The 19,142-nt window shown below is 37.4% G+C and overlaps 1 protein-coding gene across 1 annotated transcript; it reads right to left on the minus strand.

Moving 5' to 3' along the window:
* Nucleotides 1-1,755: 1,755 nt before the first annotated feature.
* zbtb32 (zinc finger and BTB domain containing 32) lies at nt 1,756-13,389 on the minus strand. Its single transcript, XM_034697592.1, has 5 exons — nt 13,308-13,389; nt 9,557-10,511; nt 8,612-8,706; nt 6,098-6,253; nt 1,756-3,870 (listed from the first exon to the last, which is right to left on the minus strand). Exons 2-5 carry the CDS (start codon nt 10,507-10,509, stop codon nt 3,641-3,643), a joined length of 1,434 nt encoding a protein of 477 aa, XP_034553483.1. The 5' UTR covers nt 10,510-10,511; nt 13,308-13,389; the 3' UTR covers nt 1,756-3,640.
* Between the last annotated feature and the right edge of the window lie 5,753 nt (nt 13,390-19,142).

Raw genomic sequence — 19,142 nt, forward strand, 5'->3', positions numbered from 1 at the left:
GATATTTACACCCCTATAACGTCTTGCTTTCATTATGAATGTCACAGAAGCATGATGGTGGCATCAAGTCACTGTGCCAGCATCAGAGGGTAGTAATGGAGGTATCACAGATGTGAGATGGGGTCACTGCAAGCTATTTTTATTACGAAATTACAAAAGTTTACTGTAAAAACTAAAATCGACTGTGGTAGAATTGAAGATTTCAAAAGGCTGGTGATTTCTAGCCCAGAAAACATCAAATACGGAGTTCTACTTTTGGAGGAACAAAAGTCATTAAGATCACTAATATTTCAAACAGTTCTAATCAATTTTTAATAGGTGACAAAATCATAATGCTCATGGGCGTAAAATCGGGTGTATAGTTCATTTCCTAATTATACAGCGTGGGCTCTAGGTATGAAAATGACGTCTGCAGAAAGTGGAACTAGCTATGACACCTGTGCTGTGCCATGCACCAGGGTGCTGGGTGTAGGATAGGGCCTTATATCAATAATGATTTAAATATTTCCAGTGTTGTGTTACTTTCTACAGTAAAAAAAACATACACAGGAAAATAACATTTTCTGGAAAGCAAGTGGTCAATGTAGACACAATTAAGGAAAATAAAAAAGGGTAAATAACTGCTGTTCAGTTGTGCTACTTCACGCCACCCTAGCAAAAGTCTGTCTGCAGTTTGGCCACCCAAACCAAAAAAGTCTGGGTCTGCTCCTGGCTGTAACAGAAGCTTTTTAAATAATCAAAAGTTGTGCGCAAAGGACCTGATATTTTAGAAATATCAACATCCCTATCTGTATTAAAAGCTAAGAATATGTAAACAACAAAGGACTCAGCACTATTTTTTTACTTTAGTTTAGACTTTGTGTTTTTTTAATCAAATTCAGAGTTACATATAATACTCAATCGAGTGATTGTGACATAACTGAACACCCCCTCACCCCTATCACAATGTAAAAGTCAGGGTTCATGATATATCACTGAATTCAAAAACAGCAGTACAATCCTATCACAACCACAGAAGAGAACAGAAAAAATGTATAGGTGACCAAAACCTCAACTAGAAATAGGTAGTTCATTAATCTATACATAAATCTGCCTGCACAGACATGTTTAAGCATAGACAAGCCTGCATGAGTGCATACATACGCATACCCCTAAAAAAGCATATGCATACATAAATATACATACCTCTACACGGGTACATACATGGACAAGTTTTGTCCGAAATAAGTTCTCTGATATCTGTCTCCCAGGCAACTTTGGTTTTACTTTTTGGTTTTATTTTTTACTTTGACACGGATAAATACTTAAAGTCTTTTGATTGAATATGCAGGTATAATCTGGTTTTGAGGTTTCAGACACAAGCCTTTTAGTTTTACACTATAAATGCACGTCTTGTTGAACATCAAGAAACAGTAAATAATAATTTTGTTCATACTTAGGATGGCAATATTTAGACATCTTTGTGTCAAGTTGAATCTAAGAAAACACATGCTCAGCCTTGCTAGTGATCAAGACCAAACTCAGAAAGGTTTTAAATGTGCCTCACAGATTTAATGAATTATGATGGAATAGTCCCTACATGTAGCCAAAGCAAGAGTTACAATGTCATTAAAACTTAATGAGGAAGTGAAACCCTTGAAGTGAGTCACCCTCTACTCCTGAAGCCCCTCTTTTATCTTGAACATCTAAACATCTTTTTCATTTTTACAACTTACAAAGAATTTTTCAGACAGCTGTGTTGTTTAAGCTGCTTTATTGGATTCACAGGGATTCTTTTACACATATTTATCACATATTAATCAATTCAAATCAGTGGTTGAATGAACACACATTTATTTTTCACACCAAAAACATTGAAATAATGCTTTATAAAAGAAGCTTCGAGTGGAAACAGGACTCAAAGCTCCATCTAGGAAACAACATGCTTTATAAATAGTATACTTCATACGCACAGTGCAAACACATGAGCTCTTCACAGTCTGTGACTTGTATGGTGTTTTTAGAGAGGTATAGTAGTTGCTAGATACTGCTTGGTATTTACCCAGACTTATTTACTCAGAATATTCAAACCGTTATTCTTCCTGTAAAAGGAATGTTAATCAACTGTCCAGTTACCCCATCTGTCCCTCACCACAGTCCTGACTGTGAAAGTGCGTCAGCACTGTCTTACTGAAACTACCACATTTCCACATATGGGATTCGCCTGGCATTTCTTTCACAAGCAGTCAGAAGGTTCAAGATTGTTTTAACTTATGCAGAAGAAAACTCTCACAGCCTTTTCGCCTGCGTTTCTCTCAGTAAAATAACACAGGAACAAGGGGCAGTCACCATTTTTAAAGGCTGGTATTCGACTTTGACTGGGATACATTTAATTTTAAATTTTTTTTTAAGTGATAATTTTGGGGCTTTTACATCTTTATTCAGAACACATTGGATAGAGCAGGAAACTGGGAGAGAGTGGGAGAATGACATGTGGGAAAAGAATTTAACCTGGCCCACCTGCTATATGGGCGTGCATTAGGCCAAATCTGGCAAATCCATTTGACTTTCAATTCGAAGGGGTCATTCTCAGTAAGTATGAATGGCAGAGATTCAGACGTACCCACAATACATGTTAGAGATTGTGGTCTGCTTCTGCATTCTATTAATTATGAAACGTATTAACAGTGATTATGACTTCTTAGCCACTGTCCTCAATATGACCCTGTGATGCATTGGTGTGCAGAAAATAATGGCTGTTACAGTGGTTGGCCACACGAGGGCACAATAAACCTAGGTCAAACTTATTGAGTTTACACAATTAATTTAAACTCTCTGGTCTAGTAATAATGAAAGAAGGGAGACGCCTGTTTCTCATTGAAGATTAGCTGTTTATCTGTCTTGAATGCACAAACACCCCCTAATAAGATCTGGTCATCACTTTTCTTAACATAACTTTTGCCAGGCATGCCATTGGAAGAAGTGCTGTTATAATGTTGTACATTTGAATACAAAGCAGTGTAAGTTTAAGCAGAACATCTTGCAATGCATAACTCTGGTTTAAGATGATATCCATGTTTCATGAAAACAGTTTTACCTACTTTTATTATCAACCATTTGAGCAATTGTAACCCCCTTTTTGCTGGATAACACAATATGACACAATAGAAAGCTGATGCCAGAATATCTACTCATAAAACAAAATGGAACACACAACCCCAAAGCTTAAGCTACCTATTTCTTAGAGGAGGGATTTGAAACTTCTTCTACTTGTTTATAAGCTTTACATTTCTTTTTAGTGATCCTCTTTCACTTTTTTTTATCTAGCAAGAACACTATGGGTAATTTTTTTTTAAAAGTTAAACCTATCCATTTAATCTGAATTTAAATTTGAAGTCATGGTTTTGACAGAAATATGTGATTTCATCATTGATTTTTGCAACTTCATCCATAGTTTTTCTGAGTTAATTAAAAAAGATATATACATATATATTAACATCGATTGCAGTCACTTTTAAGTCTTGTGAAATTTAAACTGTTGTCAGTTTTTGACTTACTTCTGTTTGTGTGTGCTGTGTATGAGGCACTTTTGATTGTATGTTTGTATGAAGGATAAGTTAAAGCTACACTTATGAGAGCTTTGTCACCTCATATGTGATATTCAGATGTGGGAGGTGTACAGGTAGGTGTTGTTGATGCTCCAGTCCGGGGGAAAGTCCTGCACTGGGTGACCTTTGACATGTCTCTGCATGGCCACCAGGCTGCTGCAGAACTCCAGGCACACTGTACACCGATAAGGTGCTGCCCCACCGTGAGTCCGCAGGTGCTTGATCATGGCTGAGTAGTCCCGTGAGCGCTGACCACAGAGAAGACACTCGAATGGTTTCTCTCCTAAAATAGAGGGGGGCAGTTGAGAGAGGGCTTCATGGCTCTGGTCTAACATTTGTATATTTGTATTCCGCAACATGACTTGGTCACACTTTATTGAGCCTTGTGTGCCTCTTTAATAGAAAAGAATATATCTCATGGTACAATTAACCCTTCAGGCCCACTTTAATGCAATCTACCCAGACCTCTCCACAAATTTCTAAAAAATGAAAAATAAAGTCAAATTTTAATTTCCCTTGAGTATGAAATTTCATCTAAAACACTATATTACAAATCGTGATTTTTTTTGAGGAATTGTTTGCTTTTCTCAATAATGCTGCTTATCACATCAGCATGTTCACCTTTGATCAATACATTTTCTGTATCACACAAGTCTGCATGTTTTCCATTCCTTTTAGGTGACTTTTTTTGGTATCAAACCTTGTAGAGACCTGCCTGCAAGATTGTAGGGAATCTGTAACTGAAGCCCTGAAGATGTCAAATAAAAACACAAGCCATGTGTACCTTAAACAAACAAAAATATTTGCAGTCTTAAAAGCTAAGCTAAAAAACGTTAGCAAAAGACGGTCTCTTTAAACAACTGCATGAGCCAGTATGCAACAGTTTACAGATTGAAAAGTGGCCAACAGCATGACACCAAGAATGCCATCGCACACCATAGAAACCTTGCTTTGAGGAAATTCTTTAAATGGCTAACCTGTGTAGAAACTGCCACATACTGCTGGGCCCTAGAGGCACTTGATTGGCCATGCCACATGCTGCAGAACTACAGGCATATGAAGTGACCTCCTTGTGACATACTGTTGGCCAATTTTCCATGTCGCTGTCGTTCCCAGTATGATTGGAAGATGAGTCATTAATCCCCTCTTTTGCTGTGAACTTACTATGTTACTCTAACAATGATCATTCTGATTTTCCTGGCTTTGCCAACTAATCTAATAGATTCAAGCAACATCAGTCCTTAGTGGCTATCCTACTCTTGTTGCTCTCCAGCTGTTGGACGCTGGATTTTCAGTAATCTACCTGTAACAGCCCAGATACCCAACTTCACTTAGCCAATACATTTTGGACAAAAAAAAAAGTCCTAAAAATGAGTTAATTGTAGGTTTTGCTGTAATGGCCCATAATATTAAACCCCCTATCATCGTGATACGGCATGATCACTGATTTCCAGTGGTCGACAGCAACAGCGTAAATTTACTTGAGAACTGTACTTAAGTACATTTTTTAAGTATTTCTACTTTACTTGAGTATTATTTTTTGAGGAAACTTATTACTTTTACTCCACTACATTCAGAAGACAATTATTGTACTTTTTACTCCACTACATTTCTATCAGTGCTCTAGTTACTCTCTACTTTATATTTGAAGTCAGCTCATGAATTTCCTTCTCTTTGCTCAAATCTGATCCCTAAGACAGTAAACTGTGTTTGTGTAGTTCTGTTTGTCTCAGTGGTTTAGTCATACCTATATATCGTGCGTCTCCACGGTTGAACGTGGAGCCAACACAGAGCATTTCATTTAGAGGTGGTAATGATGGATATAATTCTCCACCTGAGCACCCATGGCGATATCTTCAGCCTATTTTAAAGGTTTTTGAAATGAAGAATGATACGTATCGTTTGAAATGTTCTCCCTGTTTCCCACTCTGCCCAAACATACAAAAATTCACTGTCCAACCTGAGAAAGCGTGATGAGCTACGTAACATTTGTTTAATTCTAGATGAACATTTCAAACTAAGTTGTCTGTGCTTGGAGTAAGTTGCTGTTTTTATTCCATGGTATAGTTTTTAGAGATTTCAAGTAATGGTTTCTAGATAAACATAATGTAACTGAATGTACTCCTATGTTTGAGATTTGAGATTTTTTAAAAAGTACTTTGAATACTTAAGTATTTTTAAAAGGAAGTACTTCAGTACTTTAACCCAAGTAATAATTTGACAGAGCAACTTTCACTTGTATTGGAGTAATATTTGACCTGGAGGATCTATACTTTGACTTAAATAATGAAGCTGTGTACTTTGTCCACCACTGCTGATGTCTAAGCAGTAGGAACTCAGCAGCACTATAAGACTCAGAACAAACTTTTAGGGTTTCTTACAGAGACAAAATCATCTATGAATTATACTTACTGTATATGTATTCATCCTCAGCTAAACAATCAACATTCTGAGTAAATGGATACTGGAAGCACAGTTCTAGTCCGCTGCAGGTTGAAAAGCATAGTTACCGGTATGAACTCGGTGGTGTGTGTCCAGTTGATGTTTCAAACTAAACTTCTTGGGACAGATTTGGCACTGGTACGGTTTTTCTCCTCTGTGTTCTTGTCGATGGGATTGTGGTTCACACTGCAACACTTTAGCCTTTCTGCAGAACTGACACACTCCTGTGTTCACAACATGGAGAAACAAATGAAGGTGTGAATGTTGTGGTGAACCTGAAATACCCTGTGGCCAGGATATTCAAAAAAAAACTACCAGGTACTGAGATCAATTCCTGCTCTGGCAAATTTGTTACACAGTAATCTATGAATCTCATGGTTATTTTTGTATATGCTACAGTATTTTTTAAGTTGAGTTTGTTTAAAGTACTTTTACTGTTTTTGGCCTTTGTGTTGTGTAAAGATAAATACCTTGCAACCACATTTCCAAAGAAGTTGGGAAATTATGTAAAATGTTTTGACAAAATTTGACATCCATTTGGAAATCATAGATTCTACATCCTCTGCTTCTAAAGAGGAAAGAGACGACCCATCTTTTATTAGTGCATAATTCCAAAGCTAGCATACGTGATTGCACAGGGATGCATAAGGCCATTGGGATGGGTGGCTTACACGTCTAGGAAGGCCCCATTAATACTGAACAATACATGTTTTGAGCAAAATATGCTGCCTTCTCTTTTCCGAGAAGACCGAGCAAATTTCGGCTAGACCATGCCAAACTACATTTTGCGTATACTACAGTAGCATGGCTCCGTAGTAGAAGAGTCCAGGTGCTGATCTAGCCTGTATGCAGTCACGGCTCGTCACACATTGAAATGACAAATACAACAAAGGAGAAGTCAGACTATCGAGCAGCTGATCTCTCTATCAGTCAAGAGAGAGTCAACATTTCACTTTCCGAAAAACAGTTTCAACATTTGCTATGTTGTGTTTGCACTATTTTTAATAATTCTGTAATCAACATTTTACACAGCATCTCATCTTCTTTAGAGTTGGGGATGTATTATGTGATAAATGGAACTAAATTCATTTTAAGAGCCTCAATTTGTCAATTAAATGTTAAATTATTTGGTGTCAAACAGAACAAACAATGTGAGTCTGTTTTATTCTCAATTGTGTTGATGCTCTTTCACTTTTGAGTTTTACAAATAAATCATTATGAAACTATCCTCAACAGATTAACAGAAAGTAATATTCCTCCAAATGACAGCATGTATAATTACTCTAAATCAAGATTGTACCTCAGTTATACATTTTATCAGAAAATATGCAAGTATAATTTTTGGAATAACATAAAATAAGAAATACATAATTTGAACCATTTTTAAAACAACAAGTCATTTTTGGTAAGCATCCTGTTGCAAGCAACAAATACAGTTCATTTCTTTTTTTTCCCTGTCTCTCTGCACACACGCCTTTGCTGCAGTAGTGATTCTGAAACAGTTACAAAGGTGTGATCTTTGAGGTTAAGTTAGCAAGTGTGAATGCTTTTTGACCCTATAGTTTTTCAAGGTTTCTAAAGAAAAGACTAAGGCCCTTATAGTGTAGACAGGATGCTGAAACAGGAGGGGGGTCTGAAGTAGGGGAAATTTAGTAAAAAAAAGTAAAACGCCACAACAATTGAACACTCACCACAATAAAAACAGCATGCTGAGACCTGTCGCTTTTAGCATGTTTCCTGTCCAATATTTCCCTTCAGTTTTCACTTTACACGAGACAATGTCGAACAAAGATAGTGCTTCATATTTTCAAATAACCTACATGTCAATGTAGTAGTTTCAATGGTAAAAACAAGCAAACGATGACAATGAGGCAGGGTAGCACCGACATGAACTGGAATGCATTCATACAATTTATGTGTTGTTTCTCTTCTCTCTTGTTTTCTCTTGTTGCTTTCCCTTTTGAATAATAAATTAAAGATAGGCTACTGAATTAAATAAGGGTCTCTATAACATTATGTACTCCAAGAGATCCAAGTTGTGTATACTCACTTGTGTAGCCTTATCTGGTGGAGCACAATTTCCACTGAGCAGCGATATCAAATATCAGATAAACTCTTTTAATCAGCTGGATTTTACACAGCTGGCTATCTTATCAGTAGCTATCTTCAAGTGCTTATACACGCACATGTACACACGCAAACACAGAGATTAGCTCCTCATGCTCTTTTTGATATTTTGTAAAAAAAGTGTGGAAATGTGTATTAACTTGTCTCAGTTAACCACTGTTATGTTGCAGTACATACTGTACAGCATGTATCTCGTTGTATCTAACCACACTGCTCCTGTTGCACCGTAGCTCTTGAAACCACAACTGTCTTTATCACTTTCCATTGCGTAGCTTAATGTATGTAGCGGGAGTCTACCGAAGGTAGAGGTTACGGCAGAAGCCTTCTTTCTATCTTGTTATATTAATCAGTTTCATCTCAGATATACTTCTACTGTTGTCTTCTATATATTGACAATAATGTTATTTGTGGGATAGTATTTGTAGTTTTTTTTTTTATGTTTGTCACATTCTCACCTGATGCCGTGGAAGCTGGACCAACATTGAGACTTGTACTGCAGTGCCGGCAGGTTTTAACCCTCTCAGTGGTGGATTTTGGTTCCTCATGGTAACTACACAAAATAGTCAAAATACATTTGCTGAGTTGCTAAAAAATGGCTAATAATACCTTCAATATTTATAACTGCTTCACAAAAAGATACTCCTATTGAAACATGCAGGAGGACATTTACAAATATCATTCTAGGTGAAAGCTCATTTAACATGAATACAATCCTACAATGGAACAAACATTGTAATTAAGTGACACTGACAAAGAGACATTTTTGAATATTTGAATATTTTCTTTCTGGTGCAGAAGAAGCAGGTCAAAATTCTGAAACCCTTTTTCAGTGGGTGGAAAATCTTCAATAGTGCAAAGGAGGGGAGAAATTTAGGGGGCTCCCCTTTGCACAGTGTTTGGTTACAATGAGTGGAACACTGTACAACATGCATACCTCAAAAAGTTGGTAAATCACCCAAAAACAAAAGTCAAGTGGGTTTCACATTATCTAGTAACACAAAAAGAGATTGGTTAACTCATTCAGAATTAATTCAAAGTTTGGTTTGTTTTAATCAAACAAAAAATATTAATCAGAAACTCTATACTGTTAAATGGAAAATTATTTTAATGTCTTCAGCTCTTTGGTGTAATGATTGTATGGAAACTTAGATTGGACAAATAAAGTTTGTCATACTAGGACTGACAGGGAAGGGTTAACTGATGAAACCACATCAGTTGGAAAGTTAGAGGCCCTAACACGCCGTCTACACAAACTGCAGTGAGTCAGGTACAGGAGCTGTCGCAAGGGAACAATTAAGCAGATCAGGGGATTCTGAATGACTGTGTGAGAGGAAAAACATGGAGAATATGACTGAAATGGTAAACAAAGTTTCCAAAATCAGGTCTGAGAGCTGCCTTACCTTGTCTGTTTGGGTTGAATAGCCCCTGTGAGCACTCTATGGTTGGATTTTTTTCGTTTTAACAGGCCTTGCTTGATGATGCTCCCCACCCCTCTGGACACAGGGCGCAGGTTCTGTGTGTAGCCTGGATGAAAGGCTGAGTAGCCCATAACAGAGCTTTGGAAATGGGAGCCAAGTAGGGGGAGCAAGTGGGGAGGGAAGAGGGTAAACTGGTTTTGGGGCTGAAGAGGGTGAGCTGCATACTCTGCTATGTGCCTCAGGGTGCTCACAGAGCCCCACATGTTTGCAGGGAAAGTCCAGGGGGGAGAGAAAGATGAGCTGCTAGGGTCAGGCCTGATGATGACACTGTCTCTGACGTAGGACACAGGGGACACTTTGGGCTTTTTTATTGAGGATCGGTGACTGTTGTGGTGCTCTGTAGGATCAGAGGGTGAACTGTTTTCTGTGATGATGCTGCGGCCTTCCTCTTCCATCAGCAAAGACTCCTTTCTAAGTTTCTTTTCCCCAACCGGACTACCTTTTGGCTTTGGATCCTCTCCACTTTCTTCTTCTTTGACATCTGAAAATTCTTCTTTTATATCTCTGCAGGGGAGATTGTCCAGCTGCTCCCAGCACTGCTCCTGCAGTAGCTGCATCTCCAGTAGCTGTGCCGCTCTGAGCAGCAGGTGCAGGTCCTCTTCAGAAACCTCTAGAGTCTGTGTGTAGGTGAAATCAAGAACCTGCTGGAAGGTGTGGGGTGAGAAGTACTCCAGGGTGCAGTGAACTGGGCTGTCTGTGTCTCCACGGGCTAAAAGCTGCGCAAGTCTCCTGCTCGCACAAGCCAACACCAGCCGATGAGCTTGAAAAGTTTGACTCTTTACTGAGATTACGGCGTCACAGAGAGACCCAGAGCGACGAAGAGCATCTGCCTGCTCCAGGAAGTGGAAGTACTGGGTGTTGTTTATTCGGATCATTTCTGAGTTAGATAGCAAATATGACAAGAATTTTGATTAGAGAAGGTCAAAGAAACAAAGAAGACTCCCACAGTGCTAGTATGAGCTAAATTTATACCTCAGATCATTATCAGCAATTTGACATTTCTAAAAATGCTTGATTGTAAAAAGGAAAATCAGTTTGCAAATCAACAGCAAGGATTGGATTTTAATTAATGGAATCATTTCTCTGTGGTTTGCAATGTTCATCATCATCATTTTCAGACAACACTACCTAAAGTGAGAGTTGAGGCAGCAGACTAGGACCGAGGTTAGTCCAGTAATGAAATGAATTTTTAACACCTAGGCTGCTAGTTTTGCTGGTTTTAGACTGTCATTTTTATCGGGACACAATTCAATATTTCTATCTTCAAAAAATTTTTTTTTTAGACTCATATGTGAAGAAAAACTGTCCTCTGTCAAAACCATGTCTGATATCGTGTCTTAATGTCTGGTGGATTTGTGGAAATGTGCTCAGTTTTGTGAAAGCTTTGATATTCAGCACTAGCATACACACTCTGAAGCCACAAAAGCCCTACCAGCATATGAAACTATGACTAATGACTGTACACCAGAGTAAACATGAGTAAAGTTTGAACATCAATAACAATAAGACCATATTTGGAGGTGAGAAATATCAAATGCAAGAGTGTTCAGGGGTGGAATATGTAAATATTTAAGTATGTTGCAAGAATATTTGGAATTGCATGTCTAAAATCGAAAATACATGGATGAAAATGCTGTCGCTGTGTGCCGAAAGTACCGGAAGTCTGAGAAGTTGTCGTGTTCACACAGTCTGTAGTCTGTATTGAACTTTTATGATTATACAGTGTGTGGTCGGTCGCTGCTACAGAGGTCACAAGTACTGTGAGTTATTACCAAGGTTTTGTTTTCTTCTCAATTGTAACTCCATTCGATCCTCTGATAGTGACTGTAAATGGAAAGTAGTTGTGAAACAAAATGACATTTTGCTGTCTTTACTGGAATTCCTTTTTTTGCTGTGCATGCACATTTATACGCACTTCAAATCCCTCTCTCGCTTATTGTTAAAAATCCTCACATTAAAACATGGTTTTAATGTGAGGATTTTAAATCTAAATGATGTTAAGGCCCATAAATCTGAAAATGACAGTGATGTTACATCAGCTTCAGTATCAGAGTAGAACCCTCTCTTTAGATCTAACATGCTCGAAGAGAGCCATGCAACAAAGTTAAGTTTTGATTTTAGAATTAGTTTCTCTTTTTAAAAATAAAGCTGCATGTAAAGTGCACAGTGCTGAGGGCGTGCAGAAAACTTAACATTCAAACCAAGGATGCATCACTTTACTGAGGCTACGTTTGTGAATTTAAAGTAGTTGTCATTTCTCACTGCGATATTTACATCGGTAGACTACTCGATCATCATCGTTATACTGGGACACAAAAATATAATCTTTGGCAAATGTTATAAAAATTCTTAACTAATGTAAATAAAATTTTTCATGCCGCATTAAATATACTAGTATTTAATTTGGTGTTTGTTCTTGTTGAATAGAGGTTACATTTTAGGATAATTCCCATGGTTGTGGCAGTAACAATAATAGTAATAGTAATAATAATAATGATAATAATAATGATAAGGATAATGATGATAATGATGATAATGATGATAATGATGATAATAATAATAATGATAATAATAAAAATAATACTAATACTAATAATACTTATAATAATAATAATAATAATAATAATGACAATTCATTATAATATTATAAATATAAATATAGATTTAAATATAGATTTAAATATAATAAAGCATGTTGCATTGTACGGTGACTTTGAGTGTCTTGAAAGCCGTCCATAAATAAAATGTATTATTATCATTATTATTATTCCTTTTTCAAAGCAGTGTTGTAATTTGTAATATTGGCAATGTGATGATACCAAACCATTGTGCAGGTTAACGCGATGCTCTATACTGTATTTCAGATTGAATAAGATCAGAGCAAGTGTAGCTCACAGTTCATTTAAAGCAAGTTGATTATGCACAGCTTCTTAGAGTAATTTCATATTTAATTGTGTAATAAACAGTCAATTTCTCCTTAAAGCGATGTTCTCCTTTACATTTAAACATACACACATATTGCTATACTGGAGCCTTTGAAACACTAATACATAATCTTTAGTTCAAGTGATTGTTGCATTTTGTCTCACAGCAGTCTTCATTCTCACACTGCTGTGATGCTTTAGGAAATAAAATGGAGCTCTGAAATGCATAATTTCATTTAAGTTTTGCATTTTGACGTGCCCTATTTAGCTCCCTGCTCAATAAAATAATAATAGTAATAATAATAACAATATTATTTCAGTTTCAGAATTTGTAGTCCTTGCCAAACCTGTCCACATCTTTCATATACAGTATGTAGATTACATTTCTTCGTTACAACCTGGCTTGTGCAATAATGTAATTCCCCCTGATGCTGCTCAATTTTACAGCACGCTCTCACAGAGACACAGTTAGCATGTCTTTCTGCTCCTGTGCTATATTAATCTTTACACGGGGAATGTGCATGCATGCATGCATTTTAACATCCTCAGATAGCACTTGATCTCAAAACAGCCTCCTCATGCTCATATTTAAAGAGCTATGGTCAGAAGACAACTTCAAGTTTCCATGTGCTGGAGAACATCAGTAGTAGCACGCTAGTCTGTGTTCACAGCAGATCAAAGGTGAGCAAAGTTAAAGTGTATTTGTTTGTGGTTTCCTCAGAAGCTAGCGAGCTTTGTCAGACACTTACCTTTTCAGTGAATATTTTCCCTGAAGAATGATGATCAGTCTTGCATCATGACTGTGAAGAGACTTGTAAAGTGACATGTCTGTCAGGGTACAGACTTTGGTTAGGTACAGAGTTGTTTCCTCTTGATCTTTACGGTCCCTCCTCTTCATCTTTTCTCTCCCTTATTGGTTCATTTATTTTGGTGCTGAATTAATTGTTTTTTGAGATAAATGATGATAACTTTCCATTAAGTTATCCAGTCTTATTTATATTTTATTTAGCTTACAGAATGGAGGACCATTTTAATGTACCATTCAAAGTTCTTAATTGCTGGATTAAGTAGACAGCTTAAATAAATAATAGATACACAAGACTTCAAAGCACAACATAAACACAAATAAAAACACTTCTGAAATGAATTTATTTTACACAACTTTAAAGCTGTGTTTGTTTGTGCGTGTCTGTGAACGTTTGGGATTGACAAAGAGGGAGATAAATGAGGACAGTGGTTGAAGGATATTTGCAGCCCCACTGATGCTGCATACCTGTACATGCTGTAAATGCTGGTCACTGCTTTAATATACTGTTCTGTGCTGAGACAAAAAACCACTTCAAAGTCCCTGATCTGGAACAGGAAGCATACAGACAAAAAGTCGGTGGTACTGATATGTAGGGCTTGGCTTCACCGAAACCTGCACCTTTTAAATATACATATCTGCTTTGTCCTTTTAGATATGTCACACCATGGTGTGAAAACCTGTAAAAATAGGCCAACCGTAGAGTGCTGGTCAGTTTAGAAGACCTTGATTATAGAGTACAACATAACGCCTTTGTTTGCCTTGAATACTTTGGCTGTTAACACCAGCTTTTATTCACGGCCTATTTCTTTTTACAGAATTTAGTATGATGAGATGATGCAACATGTTAAAATGTTGGGTTTTTGGCTCATCTTTTAATTCTTCATTTGTTTTCTATCCTTTTTTTGGTTTTAAACTGAAAACATAACCCCACTGCTTGACTGTGGATCACTGCTGACAAATGCATCAATGTCACACGAATTCATCAATGACAAGCATGAAGCCCCAAGAGACGTCTCACTTCAGGAACTGTGTTTGAGGAAGTGGACTTAACAATGAAGTTTGACCCCTGTCTACCAGGAGAGTAATGTTTTTGCTCTCTTCACTGAAAACATTTTCTGATATCTGATCAGATAAACTCGTTATTTCTGGATATATAGAAAAGGTTAAAAAAGCAAACTTTATAGGTATAATCCCACTGAAGACTGGTGAGCATAGAGGATCATATAGAAGCTAAGGAGGAAGATATTCCCATCAGGTTTTGATGGTTACCAAAACAGGGTTTGGAGGAGAGTGAATGTTAAGCCTGCTATTGCCAAGAGGCAAGAAGAACTGTTTAAATCAGTCTTATTGTTTTTCTGTATCTGCTGGCTCTGCAAGTGTTACTTATGTAGGTTGTAAACCATCAATGAAATATTATTATTTGAATCATGTGATATTTAAGTAAATCAGACAACTCGAGTGTAACCAACCTTTTCAAATTGTTACAAAGCCGCATTAAGTCAGTAGTTCGCACATGCTTTATGTGGAGGAAGAAAATATGTCGATCACAAACAGAAACAAAAAGTTAATAGCAGTCACACACAGCCAAAGTGAAAATCTATGTGCACTTTCCTTTTCAACAGCTGTGATCCAAGGTTGCCGGTAAATTTCAAATATTGAGCAGATGGCAGTATATCTGAATAATAGAAGAGTGTAAGCTCATGTAGTATCACATGGCAAAAGCCCTTTGAAGTCACATCTGGCATGAATACAAGAGCTGCAGTGGGAAGATAGGAGTGTGTTATATGGTAAATAATGGTCATGATCAAGAGTCTGAAAGAAAACCCATTTATTTTTGAGTATAATTTGAGACTGTTAGATATATTCAGCTTGCTTATGAGTATCCTGCTCTTCCTAAAATAGTGAATGTTTTCACATATTTTTGTCTGATGCATATCTAGAAGTCCATCACAAAGTACAGAGTGTAGTGTCATCAGCATAGCGGTTAACATATCTGGAGAGGTAATCTAGATTTAAATCTGTTGGTGCAAACAGAGACGTGTGGCACACCAAATTTGAGCGTATTACTGTGAGACCAAGCAGTTTTGAAGAACATCATCAGTGAAAGACAGATCTGGGTACACATCTATCTATGAATACTAATGGTGATGGCTTAAACGTTTACCCAGGCTGGGTGAATGTAGGCTAGTCTACAAAAGTAGTATGGAGGGCACAGCCTTTAATTATTCAGACCCCCTCTTGTTAAAACATCAACCAGTTATGGCCTGGGAGTCAGACACTCTGTACTTTCAAGAGTAGGCTTGAAACTTTACTTTTTGATAAAAGCTTTTGGTTAGGGCAAACCCCAAGTCAACCCCAAGTTATGCTGCTTTTGGCTCAAACTGCCAGTGGATTTGATACATCAATCTCTCTCTCTCTCTCTCTCTCTCTCTCTCTCTCTCTCTCTCTCTCTCTCTCTCTCTCTCTCTCTCTCTCTCTCTCTCTCTCTTTTCTTCTTTTCCTGTGCATCCACGTTTCATGTTACTGACTACATATCTTATCCAAAATGTTTGTATTTTTGTAATGCTCGTCTCAAAGTTTATTGTGGATCGTTGTTGCTGTAGTGGACTTGTTTGATCCTCACTGCTACAATGTTTTATTAGTATTAATATTATTGTACTAGTTATATTGTTACAGCAACTGTTAAAGAATATAACTTTCTTTATTTTTCTTGCATTATAAGTTTTTCTTGCTACTTGTATTGTTGCCTGTCTGCCTGTTTGTCACTTTCACCATCACTTTCTTTCTTCCCCACTCTTTATCTCACTTCCTGGTCTATATGGTTGCAGCAGACGGCTGTTCATCAATGGGTCTTGAGTATTTCTGTCCGTCTTTTTCTATTCAACCAGGTCATTTCAAGTATTGGCCAAATGTTGGGTCTCCTGTTAATAATATTTCAAAGATTACAAAATTGGCTGATTGAAGTAAACCATACAACTGATCAATTCAGGAAGCAGTTCCATGTCATGTTTGTGGATTCGTCAGGTATTTTTTCCCTAAATATTAACTTTGTAGAGTAAATAGTAGATTTGTACTCACCTAATAAGTGATCTTAAATACATTTAACATACCTTTATGTTACCTTTAGTATACTGCCTCTCTATCAGTGGGTGATGTGTCTGTGTCCTGAGTTAAGTAATAATAAACTGTTATAGTTCTAAACTTTCATTGTAGCAGGAGGAAGACTGTAGTTTTTTAAGCGTCTGTAAAGCAAATCCCAGGTTCATCCATTAACTTGACCACAAACTAACTACAAATTAAGAATCCCTAAAGTTGTGTTTGACTTTAAAGTTTTATCGCTTGAAGTACACAAACGTCACAGTGAAATGTAACTTGATTTCCCACAAAATTCCAAAGGTGTTGCATCTAAAGATCAACACAACAGGTTTGTTTTCGTCACCTTTTAAGTGTAAAAAATGTGGTTTTCCTGCATATCACAAGTTTGATATGTTGTTGCATTTGGAAAGGAGCAACCAACAGCTTTTTCAAGGTCATTATTCTATTCTCAGTGGTTGTGCTTTTTAAACAGATCCTCTCATCTTGTAAAGATAACTTTGAGTGTACACGTTTTTACGTGTGCGCAAAAATGTATTCATTGATATGTTGATACGAAGGGCTTAGTGATGTACCTGCTCGGCGCTAACACTGACAGTAAAGTGTTGCTCAGATCACTGGACAGTCTGATCTCATCTATTCCTCTGAAAAAAATTAGCATTATAGCAACACTTAAATGTCAGTTGGTGCTAAAAGGGTAGGACACAGCCAGTGGTGATGTGCAGGGCTTCACCTACCAGTAATATCAAGACTGAGCCCCCCACACCACACTCCACAGCACCTGCTATCCCCCTTTACTGTCAGTTCAACAATCACCATTCAACCCCCCTACTTCTGCATCTATGCTGACTCACTGAGGTGTCTAACTGCACAGGCCCATGCACATTTGACATTAACTTGACCTTTAGCACCCACGCATCTCATATGATGTAAATGTCTTATTTGATCATGTATGGATGTGTCATGAAAATAAAACCTTTGATCTATCATCAAAAACGTTTTAATCTCTGCACATTCAGGGGTTCCATATTGTTGTTCTGTTGAATGAATCAAAGTGCTACTGAACTAAACAAATGCACACTCAACCTGTGATGTGATAAAAAGTCTGGGTTAATATGAGTCGTCTTACGTTACCACAATAGCATGAGTGTAAGCAGTCGACTTCAGAGGAACTGCGAACGAGATGACTGATGAGCGCTGAAGTCATCAATGGCAAACTGTCACTGTATAGCCACAAAGCCTTTTCACGGTAATCAGGGTGAGCAGGACTACCCGTCAGTATTGTGGTTTGGAAGATGTACCTGCGAAGCGCTTGGGGCTGGGGCTTCACACTTCTTTGTAATTTGTGGGTAAAGGAAGTGTGAGGCCTGCCTTTGCTGTTGACTCTCAGGTGAATTGGAGCTTGGGAACCATATCTCCACTGAGAAAGTGATGTTTATTAAAGATCAGAGGATAGTGTTTGATTAAAGCAAAAAAAAAAAAGACACAAAGGACGGTAAGGGAATTAACTCACTCCACAGCATCAGTCATTAATCATTGCACTACATGAAGTTATGTGGAAAATGCTCATTATGTCTATTATCTAAATAATCTAAAGTACAGTACTGTGTCTGGTGTGGATGGTGTCAGGACTACCACTTTACTGAAAACTAATGTAAATGATATGCTTTTGATTTCTTTGTTCGTTAAGACGGGCTTATTGAAACATGTTTGTTTGCACATGTTTGTTTGCACAAGTTTTTAGCTGGCGATGAAACCAAACTCACACTGTTGTCTTTTTGTCACCTATACGAAAGCAAATAAGATCATCAGCAAGAACACTGCCTATTTTTAACAAGTCTGTTCTAATGCCTAAAACTACTGCAAGAGAGAAGGTGTCAGTTAAAATGTTGGACAACAAGCTGCATGTTTTATTTTCAAAAGCAAAGATTATCTTGATTTATTTATTTGATTATACACACAAAGCAGCATTTTGTATGTATATGCACTAAACCTTATCTTTAATCTTGTTTATGATTGTTATCATACAGACGCTTAACTATCGACTGTATCACATTGAGTCACATGTTATCACATGGAGAAGCTGTACACTCAAAGAAATAATTTGTTGGGTGAATGTAATAGAATTCTGGAAAGAATTTCCAGCTAATTAAATGCTTTCATTTAGCGAGACGCAATTTTGTTGAACCAACTAATTGTAAATATGTTGAGTGAACATAAAGTATTGACGTGACCATTACTTATTTGCAATGTTTGGGTCCAGTTTAATTTGTAGAGGTTGTTTCAACATATTTACTAAAGGTATGATCTGACTTAATTGTCTTGGGTCACAATAACTTGTAAAATATGATTATGGATAGCTTTTTTTTAAATTTATTTATATTTTGGGGCTTTTTTGTCTTTATTGACAGGACAGCTGGAGAGAGACAGGAAACGTGGGGAGTAGAGAGAGGGGGAAGGAAGACATGCAGCAGATGGTTGACCGGCCGGGAGTCGAACTGGCGACTTCTCCGAAGAGGACTATACCCTCGATTTGTGGGGCGCTTTGACCACTTGGCCACCAGCTCCCAATTGCAGTCAGTCACAGGTGATCTCTCCCAACTCCCTGTAATGACTCTTCTTTGCCAGAAGCATGCTACCTTGGCTGATGAATAGTGCCTGTCACACGTTACTGCCACCTTCT

Source organism: Notolabrus celidotus, chromosome 12 (genome assembly GCF_009762535.1).
Source record: "Notolabrus celidotus isolate fNotCel1 chromosome 12, fNotCel1.pri, whole genome shotgun sequence".
NCBI classification, from domain to species: domain Eukaryota; kingdom Metazoa; phylum Chordata; class Actinopteri; order Labriformes; family Labridae; genus Notolabrus; species Notolabrus celidotus.

Coding starts and splice junctions, on each gene's coding strand:
- zbtb32 (XM_034697592.1), bottom strand. CDS start 10,509: ATGATCCGAATAAACAACACCCAGTACTTCCACTTCCTGGAGCAGGCA. Junction 8,707..9,556: donor ATTCAACCCAAACAGACAAG/GTAAGGCAGCTC, acceptor TATTTTGTGTAG/TTACCATGAGGAACCAAAAT. Junction 6,254..8,611: donor TCCAGCTTCCACGGCATCAG/GTGAGAATGTGA, acceptor TTGTGAACACAG/GAGTGTGTCAGTTCTGCAGA.